The sequence below is a fragment of the Symphodus melops genome, assembly GCF_947650265.1.
Source record: "Symphodus melops genome assembly, chromosome: 11".
Taxonomy (NCBI): Eukaryota; Metazoa; Chordata; class Actinopteri; order Labriformes; family Labridae; genus Symphodus; species Symphodus melops.
In genome coordinates, this window is record NC_136701.1 from 619,757 (window position 1) to 633,972 (window position 14,216).

Genomic DNA, 14,216 nt, shown 5'->3' on the forward strand with positions numbered 1-14,216 from the left:
TGAAGAGTGTGTGTGTGTGTGTTGAAGAGTGTGTGTGTGTGTGTGTTGAAGAGTGTGTGTGTGTGTGTGTGTGTTGAAGAGTGTGTGTGTGTGTGTGTGTGTTGAAGAGTGTGTGTTTCAGGTGTTGTGTTTGTGTTGTCAGTTCACGGAGCAGGAGAAGAAGCTGATGGAGGCGAGTACAGAGTTTCATCACAAGGTAAATATGTCAGTTCACCTGTTTGTGTCACGTGATTCCAGCTTGTAACCATGACAACAAGCAACACTCACAACTACAGTACATTTAATTCAGCACCAAGACAGTGTTAAGAACTGGACAAAGGCAAAAAGACTGTCAATGAGGTATTAACTACAAATCCCATAATGCATTGCAAATGGTACCGCTACTTCGTAAATGTGTGTATATATATATATATACGACGACCTTCTCTGACAAGGTCATTGGTATATTTACCGTTAGCTAGCAAACTAGCTAGCATGCTGAGGGGCTCCACCAATCAGAGACGTGGCTGTGACACCCGATGATCGTGGGTAGTGTAGTTATCATGACATCGTGAATACAACGTGTTGTTCCTTAAACGTGGTCGACAGGATCATAAACCATCATTTCACACTCGTGGTCTCGTGGTCAGTCTTTGTCGGATGGTTATGACATCATCGCTAACAATGAGATCCACTAGTAGACCAAACTGAAAAGCTCTTAACTAACAAAATGAATATGGATATTAAGAATAGAGTAGAGTGCAGTTCTTCTTGAAACCAGCAGAGGGCGCCATCTTTACTTCACGCTTCTACAGTAACTCCTTTAACGCGGACGCTTCCTCAGAAAGCCGACCTGGAACACGACAACATGGAGATCAATAAGAAGATGGAGCTGCAGGTGGCGTCGCTCAAAACCCTCCTCGAGTCTCTGAAGCTGGAGACCATCCGCTACCTGGCAGGTACGCCGTCACGCCGTGCTCAGAGGGCGCTCGCAGTAATAACCCTCATATTACAGTCATGATAATCACACTGTTTGTTCCCTCTCAGCCACCGTATTCTCGTGTCTCGCCATCGCTCTGGGAGTTTACCGCCTGTGGAGGTGAACAGACTGACCGCTCGCCTTCATCCGCCGCGCAAACTATATCCTGCATCATCACCTGGAGTGGGCGGAGCTTCGGCTACAACGCATCAAAAACGTAGCATTTGTTAGCATGCGTGAACACCTGGCTAATAAACGAGTTCTCTTCTGGAAGTTTTACGGCAAACTATTTAAGATTAACAGTGACAGAGAACTTCTGCACGTTACCATGGCAACATCAGTGTGTAAAAAAAGGTCATTGTGCTCCTGTCAGTCAGTACTCGCTCGGAGAAATAAAAAGTGTTGCACGGTCGAAATATTCTTCATTTTTAAACTTCCTGTTAGGAATCAACCTGTGGACAATTATGGGCTTTTATTTTGGTGAAACGACCCTTTAAGAGTTAATGTCCTTAGTGTTGCTATGGAAACACAGGGACCAGTCAAAAGCAGCTCTTTAATCATAAATAAATGAGTTTACATGTCTGAATCTGAGTTTGGTTTTTATAAATAAAACTGTTCAGCAAAGTTTTGTTTTTTTGCAATGTTTTATTTTGAAATGTTTCTTTGTGCTGAAACGTCGTCGCCGCCTCACTTCCTCTCGCCACAATAATAAATCCTGTTTCCACCAAAGGTCCCCGGGACTAAAAGGTTCCTGGAGCCTGTGGTTTTAACCGCTGCCTGAAGTTCTAGAAAGTTTATGCAAATCAGGCTGTTTTACTTTGCAAATGATTTAATCAACGAGGAGACGAGAGTTCAAAATGTTAGAAGAAATAAACACAATGTCAAAGTCATGAAATAAACCGTCACAGGGGTTCATTAAGAAATGAGTGGAGTGAGACATCCCAACTGACACACAGGATCTTTGTAGGATTATTTTAAAACTGTTTTTCTAAAACAGATTTTCAGTCACCAAAGTTTGAATGAAACAAATTCAAAGATATTTTAATAGTCAATCATTATTAAACCATAAAAACAAACCGGAAGTCACATTAACTTCCAGAAATCAAAGATCTCTAAATGAAAGGATGAATCACTCGGGAGAAATAAAAACGACAGAGTCAGACTTCAAATTGAACTAAACTTTATTGAAACCTAAACAACAAAGTGAAGAGAGGACCAATAATCAGTGTTCACACCAACAAACACGTTTCAGACTCTTTTATTGAAAAGCAACCAAAGAAATAAATCTGCAGACGCTCCGACGAATCGCCTGCTGCGGAGTCTCCAGCCGTCCAATCAGATGATGCTTACCTTTGAGCCCGGCCACAAACAACACCTGGAGCTACGTGGTGGAACAAATGATTGGAACAACATACCAAAAATACTTTAATGTATAAATTAAATCATTTACATGTGTCATCCAAACTCTTCTGAACAAACACGTTCAGTTGATTCACAGAAACGGAGACCACAAAAGGTCGCGTGGATCCAAATACTAAAATGTATTGACGTTTAAGGTTTCCAAGCGCTCGGCGCCATAAAAACACGTTTTCTCTCCAAAAACAAAGAAGAAGTGACGCGAGGCGGCGACGGGGTCGTCACTCCGCCCCAGTCTCCTCGGACGCCACTTCAGTTAAAAGCTCCTCCTCTTTTGTTACTTCAGGAAGCTCGCCGCCCTCGCTCTTCACTTCCTGTGAGGCGGGGACAGCAGCAGCGGCGGCGGCGGCGGGAGCGTCCAAAGCACACGACGTGTTCTCCTGCTCCTCTTCCTCCTCTTTCTTGATGAAGGCGGTCAGCGGGTGCTCCGTGAGCAGCTTGCTCGGCGACGGCGTGACGTCGACGTACGACGACTGGAGAGGAAAACATCAGCAGGTCAAACATCGGAAGCGTTTGATTGGTTCATTTGATTCTGAAGATGAATCTGAGCGCCGTGTACTCACGTTCTGATAATCCTCGAAACACGCCGGGTGGAAGTTCTGTGGAGGTCAAAGGTCAGAGGTGAGTTGTCATGGAGACACTGTTTATCTCACTCAGTTGGCGCCTTCTATCTTAAACACCGACGCCACCGTGTGGTGGCGTGACTGTTGTGCGTTTGCGTTACCTTGTCGTCGACCCGGATGGCGTTCTTTAGGAACCAGTCCTCCTCCTCTTCCACCCAGTAGGTCTCAAAGGGCTCCTGACAGATTTCACACAGCTGCAGGACGGAGAGAGAGAGAGAGAACGGGTCGTCACGCGCTCGCTCGCCCGTCAGAACCATCTACAGTTAAAGAGAAACGGCGCCTCACCTCGCCCACTTGGTCCTTGGCGGCTTTCACGCACTGAAACTCCTTCTCCTTGGCGGCCGCCTGAGTCTTCTGAACCTCCTCCTCGTTCACCTTCTCAAAGAACTGACTCTTCGCTCGCTCCTCCAGGTCGGCGATCTCCTCGAACTCGATCCAGTCCTGGAGGAGACACAAAAACCACACGCCTGAATCAAACCCACCAGAGTCCAGGATCCTGACCGGGGTCCTCCTGCATGCTGGACCGCGTGTGTGTGAGTGTGAGTGTGTGTATGTGTGAGTGTGTGTGTGTGTGTGAATGTGTGAGTGTGTGAGTGTGTGTGAGTGTGAGTGTGTGTGTGTGAGAGTGTGTGTATGTGTGAGTGTGTGAGTGTGTGTGAGTGTGTGTGTGAGAGTGTGTGAGTGTGTGTGTGTGAGAGTGTGTGAGTGTGTGTGTGTGTGAGAGTGAGTGAGTGTGTGTGAGTGAGAGTGTGTGTGTGTGAGTGTGTGAGTGTGTGAGAGTGTGTGTGAGTGTGTGTGTGTGTGTGTGAGTGTGTGTGTGTGTGAGAGAGTGTGTGAGAGTGTGTGTGTGTGAGAGTGTGTGTGTGTGAGTGTGTGTGTGTGTGTGTGTGTGTGTGTGTGTGTGTGTGTGAGAGTGAGTGAGTGAGTGAGTGAGTGAGTGAGTGAGTGAGTGAGTGAGTGTGTGTGTGTGTGTGTGTGTGTGAGAGAGTGAGTGAGTGAGTGAGTGAGTGAGTGAGTGTGAGTGAGTGAGTGAGTGAGTGAGTGAGTGTGTGTGTGTGTGTGTGTGTGTGAGAGAGTGAGTGAGTGAGTGAGTGAGTGAGTGAGTGAGTGAGTGAGTGAGTGAGTGAGTGAGTGAGTGAGTGAGTGAGTGAGTGTGTGTGTGTGTGTGTGTGTGTGTGTGTGTGTGCTCGCTCACCCTGAGTGTGTAGTACCAGCGGCGGTGTGTGATCTTCTTGCCGGCGACCTTCCCGGCGTGGTTCTGTCTGAAGTGCCAGTCGAGGTGGTCGGCGTACATGTCGGTCTGCGCGGCGGTGAACCTCATGCTGCACAGGCAGCACTGATTCCCCGAGTACAGGCGTGTGACCACGCTCTCGTAACGCCTGCACACACAAAGACCTGTCATCAGCCGCCGTTTCAAACGCCACGTCTGTTTGACCAAAACGCTTCTCGTGAACTCACGGCTTCATGTCGTCGACGGTGAAGGTGGTGAGGTCGGGGACGTCTCCCTCCTCCTCCTCCTCCTCCTCTTCCTCCTCCTCCACCGCAGCGGGGGCGGCAGGACCAGGAGGACCTGCAGATCCTGGAGAACAGACAGACATTTAAACCGTCTCCATGGTTACACAAACATGACGTCTTCAACACGAGGACAACGAGGACGCGTGTACTGACGGGTGCTGGCGGCGGGCACGGCGTCCGGCTGTGACGGTTTGATGATGCCGTTGGAGATGAGTTTGGACAGCAGGTCGTTGACGTCCACCTGACCGAAGTGATTCTCTGGAGCGACGACGGGAGCTGCAAAACATCGACACGACAAGTCCTGTAATCCTGTGGCAGCGTGACATCACAGCAGCGTGACATCACAGCAGCGTGACATCACAGCAGCGTGACATCACAGCAACGTGACATCACAGCACTGACATCACAGCAGTGACATCACAGCAGAGTGACATCACAGCAACGTGACATCACAGCAGCGTGACATCACAGCAGCGTGACATCACAGCAGAGTGACATCACAGCAGCGTGACATCACAGCAGCGTGACATCACAGCACTGACATCACAGCAGTGACATCACAGCAGAGTGACATCACAGCAACGTGACATCACAGCACTGACATCACAGCAGTGACATCACAGCAGAGTGACATCACAGCAACGTGACATCACAGCAGCGTGACATCACAGCAGCGTGACATCACAGCAGAGTGACATCACAGCAGAGTGACATCACAGCAGTGACATCACAGCAGAGTGACATCACAGCAGCGTGACATCACAGCAGAGTGACATCACAGCAGCGTGACATCACAGCAGTGACATCACAGCAGAGTGACATCACAGCAGCGTGACATCACAGCAGTGACATCACAGCAGAGTGACATCACAGCAGCGTGACATCACAGCACTGACATCACAGCAGTGACATCACAGCAGAGTGACATCACAGCAGCGTGACATCACAGCAGAGTGACATCACAGCAGAGTGACATCACAGCAGTGACATCACAGCAGAGTGACATCACAGCAGCGTGACATCACAGCAGCGTGACATCACAGCAGAGTGACATCACAGCAGTGACATCACAGCAGTGACATCACAGCAGCGTGACATCACAGCACTGACATCACAGCAGCGTGACATCACAGCAGCGTGACATCACAGTAGAGTGACATCACAGCAGCGTGACATCACAGCAGCATGACATCACAGCAACGTGACATCACAGCAGCGTGACATCACAGCACTGACATCACAGCAGCGTGACATCAAAGCAGCGTGACATCACAGTAGAGTGACATCACAGCAGCGTGACATCACAGCAGCGTGACATCACAGCACTGACATCACAGCAGCGTGACATCACAGCAGAGTGACATCACAGCAGAGTGACATCACAGCAGAGTGACATCACAGCAGAGTGACATCACAGCAGAGTGACATCACAGCAGCGTGACATCACAGCACTGACATCACAGCAGCGTGACATCACAGCAGAGTGACATCACAGCAGCGTGACATCACAGCAGTGACATCACAGCAGAGTGACATCACAGCAGAGTGACATCACAGCAGCGTGACATCACAGCAGCGTGACATCACAACAGCGTGACATCACAGTTGAGTGACATCACAGCAACGTGACATCACAGTAGCATGACATCACAGCAGCGTGACATCACAGCAGTGTGACAGAATTAGTTACGACCTTATTTGGAACTTCCTGTTGGACAGTCACTGCCTGCAGCAAGCGGACACGAGCTGAGAGAAGGTGTGTGAAGGATCTCAGGTGATCTTACCTGGCTGTGTGAAAGGCACGGCGTTCTGAGGCAGGAAGGGTGCGTTCAGGTTCATCATGTTCACCTGAGAGCAACAAGACAAAAAGGTCAGAGGTCACTCCGAGACACACAGGTGTGTGAGGCAGAGTTTGATTGACAGGTGTGTGACTCACCGGCTGCTGCATGCCGACAGCGGGGGCAGCAGGGTTGTAGAAGGGGGCGGGGCCTGGTTGGCTGAAGGGCGGGGCTGGCTGCATGTTGAAGTTGGCGGCCGGCTGCATGTTGGGCTGCGCGGGGAACGCCATGGGCCCCCCGGGGAACTGAGGGTTCATGGGCTCAGGGAACCTCTGTGGGGCCATGTTAAAGTTCTGCTGGGGGGCCAGGGGCCCATCGTAGACGGGCGGGGCCATCTGCCTCATCGGGGCCTGCAGGTTCTGCTGGGGGGCGAACCTGAGGGGCCCCTGCTGGCCAGGGGCGCAGTCATAGTGGGGGGGTCCACCCTGCTGGGGGAGGTCAAAGCGGGGTCCTGGCTGATCAAAGTGCATCGAACCGGGGCCCTCAAACCTAATGGGGCCCATCTGGTTCAGGGGTCCATCGAAGCGAGGGGGGCCCTGCTGCTGGAAGCCCATTGGACCCGGACCTGGACCAGGAGCCATGTTATTGAAGCGCTGCATTGGGGCCTCAAAGTGAGCCACTCCAGCAGGCCCCTGCCCCTCAAACCTCACAGGGGGCCCGTCAAACCTCCCAGGACCCTGAGGGTGATGCGGGCCATCAAACCGGCCCATATCTGCTCCTCTGATTGGACCATGTGGCAACGGGGGCCCATCAAACCGATGGGGGGGACCACCCCCCTCGAACCTGCCGGGGTGAGGATGTCCCTCAAACCTGGACGCGTCTTCATAGAGCTCGGGGCCCTCGTACCATCCCTGGGGTTGGGGTCTTGGGGGGCCCATGTGCGCAGGGCCATCGTATCTGGAAGCGGCGTGTCCTGCATCATGAGGGGGGGTGTGGCCTGGTGAGTCACCGTGCTGTAGGCCAGGTAAGAGCGGCCCTGCTCGGCCCGGGACCTTCAGGATGGATTTGGGGGGAAGGTGAGCCAGGGCCGGGTCCAGGGGCCCGTCGTCCGAGTGTTCACTGTTAGGACTCTCAAAACGCGGGATTGGACTCGCCTCAGCCGACTCTCTGTGGTGAAGAGGGGACAGGCGCTCTCGCTCGAACCTCGGGGGCGGAGCATCTAAACCGCTCGGGCTCGGACAGTTCCTGTGGACCACCGTGCCAGAGGGGAGCACATCTGGCCTCCGAGGGTCGGCTGGCGGGCCGTACCTCCGGGGGGCGTCGTATCCGCTCTTCTGCTCATCGCGTTGGCGCTCCGTCAGCGGCGAGGTCCACTCCCTCTCGGCTGGAAACAGAAAATAAAGCCATGAAGAAGAACGCAGCTCATCAAAGAGCCTGCACACACAAACGACTTCAGCTCGTCTTCTGCCCTCCTACTGACTGACTACATTTCCCATGATGCCCTGAGACAAGACTGTGGTGACCCTGCTGACCTCTCACTGACCCTGACTCCCTGCAGCTCCAGAACCTGACCTCACACCTCTCTGTGGACGAAGAACACAGGTGACTTTACGTCTGATTGCTCGTCGGACACGTTGCCATGGAGACGCGGCGGTTACTAAGCGAGCAGACTTACTGGACTCTCGGGGGTCGGCTCTCCTCCTGAACCTTAAGCCGGGCAGAGACTTCAGGGTGGGGAACTCTTTCCCGTGGTTGTACTCCTCGATCATTGGGCCGGATGTTGGGCGGGGCTCCTCGTGCTCTTTGCTCCGCCTCTCACCTGTAACGATTGGTTCAATACGCTCAGAACTGATGCCAAAATACTTAAACGCAACCTTCATCGCAGCTACAGTCGTTACTCACCCTGTCGTTCCCGTGGCGCCCGGCGACCAGCGCTTCGCCCGCCCATCTTCTCCCCTTGCACGACCGCCTCACTCTCCCCCTCGCTCTCCTGGTCGTCCCACTCCTCGCCTACAGCTCTGTGTGCGACCTGCGTCTTCCTCAGCTTGGACTTGTGTTCGTAGTAAGTCAGCTGCGCGGCGTTCATGGGGTCGTGGGGGCGGGGCTGTGCAGAGGTGGGCGTGTTCAGCGCCGGCTGCTTCTTGTCCGAGAAGTTTCCGGAGCGGTCCCAGTTCTCCGAGTGCTGCTGCTTCTCCTCCTGATACTGGAAGAAGTATTTGATCTGGTGCGCCATGTTCAGGAAGTCCTCCTGGGAGATCTCGCCGCTCTCGAGGCGTTTGCTCGCCTGCAGACAAAAAGACGACATTTAAAAATCTTTAAGAGCACCGCACTTCAGTTTGTCCACCTTCAAAATAAAAGCACCCCATGTCAAAATAAGACCCTGAAAATCATAGCAGACTTTGAAACGTGTGCAGAGAACAGTCAGAGTCACATGATCACTTCACACAGAAACGCTGCATGTTTGGCGCCATCTTGTGGTAGGAGGCGGTACAGCAGCTTCAGCGTAAGATGGGAGTTGTGTGACTGTACACAGCAACAGTGTGTGTGTGTGTGTGTGTGTGTGTGTGTGTGTGTGTGTGTGTGTGTGTGTGTGTGTGTGTCTGTGTGTGTGTGTGTGCGCGTGTGTGTGTGTGACGTACCCTCCTCAGCAGATCTTTTTTGGAGGCGGAGTTTAAGACCTCTGGGATCTGCATGTTGGCGTCCACGCTGAGCCGATGTTTGGGCGTCCGCGGGGTCGGAGGTCGGTTCGGGGGGCCGTACTGTTTGTGCCTCGGAGGTCCAGGCTTCACGTGAGGTTCCTCCGGAAGCTTCGCGCTGAAGAGGACAAAAAAAACGTTGAGAAGAAGAGACGACCGTTTCCCATCGATAAACTTTAAACGTCTGATTTAAATATTTGCTTTTATGAAACTTCTGAAAGTCGTAACGTTGATTCAGACTCACTGTTTGTTCTCCTCCCAGCCGCTCCTCCAGCGGTGAGGAGTCTCCTTCGTCTCCTTGGCTCCTCCTTCGTGTCCTCGTGGAGACTGCGAGTCCCTCGTTTCTGGGTGCCGCTCCTCCGCCGGCCTCTTTGACCTCCTGCTCTCCGATTGGTTCTTCTTTTGAGTGACGCGGTCGTCTCGACCCGGCTTGCCGTGCTCCGGGTCGTCGGCGCGGACCCTCCGTTGTTTACCGGGTTTGTGTGACGGCGAGGGAGACAAGGAGCTGCTCCGGGTTCGGCTCTTCGGGGACCTCCTGTCCTTCCTTTTGTCGAAGGCTGCGGGGGAACGCGACCTGGATCGCGAGCGGGTCCGTTTCCTGGCGTGCGTGCGTGCGTTGCCTCCGGTCTTAAACTCGGGCTTGTCGTTGGACTCGTCACGGTCGTGTTTGCTCACGGTGCCGTTGACCAGCTTCCCTTTGTTGGACCGCTGAGGCTCCGCCCCCCTCGGCGCCTCTTCTCGTTCCTTCTTGTCAGTGCACCTCTTCTTCTCCTTCATCTCCTCGTCTTTGGCGTCCCCGCTCTTGTCCTGTGTGCGTTTCTTCAGACGGGGATCTTTCTTGATGCCGTCGGAGGACTTCTGGACTTCCCCGTCCACCTGCTTGCTTTTATTCGGAACGTTTTTGGGCATCGGAGAAAGCGGCTTGGACTTGGGCTTCTCCTCCAGCGACTCTTTCTTCGGCGTCCTGGTCTTCTCCGGGCGGTTCTTCTCCGGCGTCTGCGTGGCACTTCCTGGTGTGGTTGAGTCTGCCTTCTTCCCAGAATGCTGTTCTTTGGGTTGAGGGGCAGCTGGGGTGGCCGGGCGGTTCAGACGGGGGTCTCTTGTGGGGGGTTTGGCGTCTGCCTGAGTCTGAGGGGGGATCCAGGGTCGGACCACGGGAGCCGTCTGAGTGACGGGTTTCTGCGCGGCGCTCGCTGCAGGAGCCGAGCCTGCGGTGGAAACGGGCATCACAAAGCCTCCAGCCTGCAGACACACCAAGGAACGTGATTATTTTATACAAACGGAGAACAGAAATGAAACGGCGTCGACCTTTGAACCTTCTTACCAGCTGAGCTTTGGTCTGCTCCAGCTCCAGCTCGATCTTCTTCTGCTGCAGCTCCAGGAGTTGTTTCTGTTTGGCGAGCAGCTGCTGCCGGATCAGCTGCTCCTGGGTCACGCTGGACTGACTGACGGTCGGGGTCGGCGGAGTGGCCGGCGCCGTTACAGGCGGCGTTACAGGCGGGGGCTGCGGCGGAGGCTGCTTGGAGGGCGCAGGCGGCGGCGAGGACACCTCCTCAGACTGGAGACACAAGAAGGTGAGACGGTAAACAGACGGAGCTCATCAGTGAATCCTTTAAAGACGAGCGGCACAACTTCCATTAAAATACGTTTTTTATAAAATCAACTTTTATTTCATGAAAAATAAATCAGATATTTTTTCCTCCTCTCCGACTGGAGGCTTCGGATCTGTTTCCTTCAGTGTTCAGAGAAATAAGCGCCCGTCACATCCAAAGACTCGCCGTGCGTGTCTTTAACGTGAACCCGTCCCCGCTCATACACACCGGCTTTAAAAACTTGGGGTTGACGTGAATGCTGGCGTTGATGGTGGGCGGCAGCGGCTTGATGGGCCAGGCCGGGTCCACAGAGTTGACCCGAACGTCCAGCGCGTACAGTTTCTTCAGAGGAAAGACGTCGTCCCACGTGGAGCGTAGCTTGAACAGACTCTTCCTGGTGTTTTCATCCACCTACAAACAGAGGACAGGACTTGGTCCACAGCTACCCAGAGACACTGGAGCACAACTACAGCAGCACTGACTCAGGCAGGAAACAGCTCAACAGTCTTTAGAGGTTAAACAAGTAAATGCATAAAGCCCACCCTCCTCTAACTTTATTACATCAACAGGAGCAGAGTGCAGGAGGTCACATTTAAAAAGCAAGCAACACAAACAGGAGGGCAGTGAGGTGGGCTGCTAAACAGTCTAAGTGCTTAAATGTTGAGCAAAGCTAAACAGCAGTAGAGAGAACTGTACCTTTTCAAAGACACATATAAATGAAGTGATTAGGTTTTTAGCAAACACTGCAAGGTATTCTCCTCCAACATTCTTCACTATGGAATCCACTAAGTACAAAACTGGAAGCTTCTCGGCAGACGGGGCCTGGAGCGATAAGAGAACTCGACAAGTTTAGAAAACAACAGGGGTTAAAAAAAGCAACATTTCAGAACAAATGCTCAAAACACAAGTAGACAGGATAAACAGGGGCTCAACGCCCTCCCCATCACCACCCACTCTGTGAGGAGAAAAAAAAAAAAAAGTTCGAGCCAGGCGAGGAAAAGTTTAGGAAACGACACGTACTTAAAAAAAATGTCCAGTGTCTCAGAGTTTCTTCTGACTGGATCAAAACAAAATATTCCACAAGGTCGGTCGCAGCCGGCTGAAGGTGCGATAGATCCAAAAAACGTGCAGCAAACTTTTCAAACCTCTCCGGTGCACACGACTGACCGGCAGAGGCTCAGGAGAGAGGAACGTCCATGGAGATAAAAAAAAACAAAAAAAACATGGTCACCATGAAGTCCCGTCCTCAGGAACGTTTTTACCTCCAAAGAGGGCTCATCTCCTGAAACCACTCTTTGTACTTTACCCGGCCACTTTGAATCTTTACACCCGGCGAGTTTCATTCACTCACACCGTTTTTAAGTTTGACCCCTGAGAGGTTTAAAGAAACACATGACTCGTTTAAGCTGCTGCGTCTTAACTTTACTGTTAGTTTTAGCTGAGCAGCATCAGTTACACACACTACATTTAATCCCAACGGGCCGAGTCGGACTCAGCCGTGTGGCTCAGAGTCAACCACAGGCATACCAATAAATTACACTGGGAAATAAAAAATGACAAAAAGCACATTTCACATTTTTTATTATAACATTTTAACCATTCAATGACATTTCAGTAAAGTGGATGAATGCAGAGAAACTGAGCTTCGATCTGATCAGGTGTGAGGTAAACACGGAGCACAGAGAGAGAGAGCTGGTCTATTGGAGGTCGAGGAAAGGGGGCGGGGTCTAAAGAGACCCCCTGGCTCTCCTCTGTGTTTAACAACATCTATCTGGCAGTTTATTAACAGAAGATGGAAACAAACATCTACACTGTGTGGTGTCTGTCAGCAGAGAGAAACAGGGTGACCTCAGGATGATACGGACGAAAAGCTTCAATTATCGACGAGAGGGCAGTGAGGTCACGCTTTACGCCAACGTCACAACTATTAAAGCTCTGTTATTAATTAAAATGAGCCTTTTTTTAAACCGGTCGATTAATCATTAGCAAGCTGTAAACTACACGTCTTTCCCCCGGTCTATGTTTTATTGAAACCCTCACGAGAAGTCAGAAAACACTTTCTGCTGACCGCTACATTTTTTGCCTCATGTTACTCACCCTGCTTCTTCCTTTCAGTCAGGCGTTTTTTCAGACCTGTTTAGATGAAGGACGCTTTCTAATGGTGTCAAATGGTTTTAAAATGTGACCAACGGAATATTGTAAACAAAAAAGATTGTTGTTTCTATGGGTTAATGATTGTTAATCACTCTTCATAGTTTGGATGTGAAGTAAGATGTCAGACTCAACACTGGTGACATTTTTAAACGTCTCTATTCAGTGATTGTCGTGTTGGCCATCAGCCTGATTCTCCACTTTATTATAAAATAAACGTGATTACTGGCTTTCTGTTGCGACAGCTCATATGTTCATATCTGCTTCATCAAGTCACTGCTAGTTTCATAAATACACATGAATGAGTTGACGTTGCTTTAAAAAAAAGCAGGACAGGACAGATCCCTTCTTTTGTTACGATTTTAAAGCCACGAAAAGGGGAACCGAACCGAACTACTTGGTGGTAGTAGTGCTTTAGTGAACATAACTGTCTCTACTCCAACAATTAAATTAAAACGACTTTCAGGGTACCATCTCTCGTGTAAACTACCACGCATCTTATAACTGTACAGTTTAGATTATGTGTGTGCTCAGGTGCATCTAAAATATCCGTTTTTTTTAAATACGATCGACAGTTGGTCCATTTTTTCCCCCGACTGTGAAAGTATCGCGATATTTCGTTACTTCAAGTATTGTAACTTAAGCTTACATTTTAGCTTCCTGAGAATTCCGATTCAAAAACATTTTTATTAAAACTACTTTAATTAACTGGCTTAGAGAACATCTCGGTAACTATTAACTGCTGGAGTTTTGTGGTTGCTAACCACAACAAAAAGCTGAATGTAACGCAGCTAACATGTGTAACAGCGCCGGGCGCCATTTTGAGCTAACAGCTAACTTAGCCAAGCGGCCTTCTGGCGTACACGGACAGAAACATCTGGAATTTAAGTATTTCTATATTTATAAAAACCTTGCTTATTTGCGCTTCAATAATTGCGACGATATCCTTGGCGAAGTGGAGGTTCTCCTCGGCCAGGATGGTCAGCATGTTGATGTGTGGCTTGCTGTTGAACGTCAGGTCTTCCAGGGAGGACTGGTACTCTCGGCGGGAGTCTTCCCGCGCCGCGTTGTCCTCCATCTTTGAGCGGAGGGAGCCGGGCAGAGTTAGGCGACTCTTATCGGGGACATTGATCAGCAGGCAGTCCATGAAATCATGAAGCTAAACGCTCTGAGTCGGGAGTAAAGTGTCTCCGGACTTCGAGCTCGTCGTCTTCTTCTCTCCGCTCACAACAAGATGGCGACTCCAACTGACGGCTGCATACGTCACGAGAAAAATGCAATATCTGATTTTGACGTAGCGACGCTCTAATTGGCTTGTTTTAGCCCGCCTCTACAGGTCACTCGGTTTCGATTGGTTAGACTGAATAACAGTCACATAAACGAGCCAATCGTGTTAACACAATGTGATCTTATTGTTACATAACGACGGACATGCAGATGTTTCACAACATAATAGCACGAGGCGCAAACATGGCGTCTGAATCTTT

General features: G+C 50.9%; 2 protein-coding genes across 3 annotated transcripts in view; one reads left to right on the top strand and one right to left on the bottom strand.

Annotated features, from left to right (window-relative positions):
- ccdc90b (coiled-coil domain containing 90B) overlaps positions 1-1,582 on the top strand; it is a 7,877-nt gene extending 6,295 nt beyond the window's left edge. The window contains exons 7-9 of the mRNA XM_079356572.1: positions 143-196; positions 824-938; positions 1,027-1,582. Coding sequence (XP_079212698.1) covers positions 143-196; positions 824-938; positions 1,027-1,082 — 225 coding nt within the window. The 3' untranslated portion in view covers positions 1,083-1,582. The remainder of the gene's footprint in view (positions 1-142; positions 197-823; positions 939-1,026) is intronic.
- Positions 1,583-2,121: 539 nt separating this feature from the next.
- pcf11 (PCF11 cleavage and polyadenylation factor subunit) lies at positions 2,122-14,013 on the bottom strand. Of its 2 annotated transcripts, XM_079355844.1 has the most exons (18): positions 13,640-14,013; positions 11,275-11,400; positions 10,807-10,989; positions 10,311-10,544; positions 9,231-10,228; positions 8,930-9,104; positions 8,193-8,574; positions 7,966-8,109; positions 7,823-7,873; positions 6,449-7,674; positions 6,297-6,360; positions 4,666-4,788; positions 4,456-4,576; positions 4,193-4,376; positions 3,283-3,438; positions 3,099-3,191; positions 2,938-2,973; positions 2,122-2,847 (listed from the first exon to the last, which is right to left on the bottom strand). In XM_079355844.1, the coding sequence occupies exons 1-18, from the start codon at positions 13,874-13,876 to the stop codon at positions 2,596-2,598; spliced, it is 4,785 nt and encodes a 1,594-aa protein (XP_079211970.1). In that variant the 5' UTR covers positions 13,877-14,013; the 3' UTR covers positions 2,122-2,595. The 2 variants fall into 2 exon arrangements, with proteins under 2 accessions (XP_079211970.1, XP_079211971.1); XM_079355845.1 differs by lacking the exon at positions 7,823-7,873.
- Between the last annotated feature and the right edge of the window lie 203 nt (positions 14,014-14,216).

Bases quoted from the DNA above. Each gene is read 5' to 3' on its own strand.
- pcf11 (XM_079355844.1), bottom strand. From the start codon at position 13,876: ATGGACTGCCTGCTGATCAATGTCCCCGATAAGAGTCGCCTAACTCTG. The intron at 8,110-8,192 runs GTGAGTAACGAC...CAATCGTTACAG, and splicing joins GGCGCCACGGGAACGACAGG to GTGAGAGGCGGAGCAAAGAG. The intron at 7,874-7,965 runs GTAAGTCTGCTC...CTTCGTCCACAG, and splicing joins AGCCGACCCCCGAGAGTCCA to AGAGGTGTGAGGTCAGGTTC.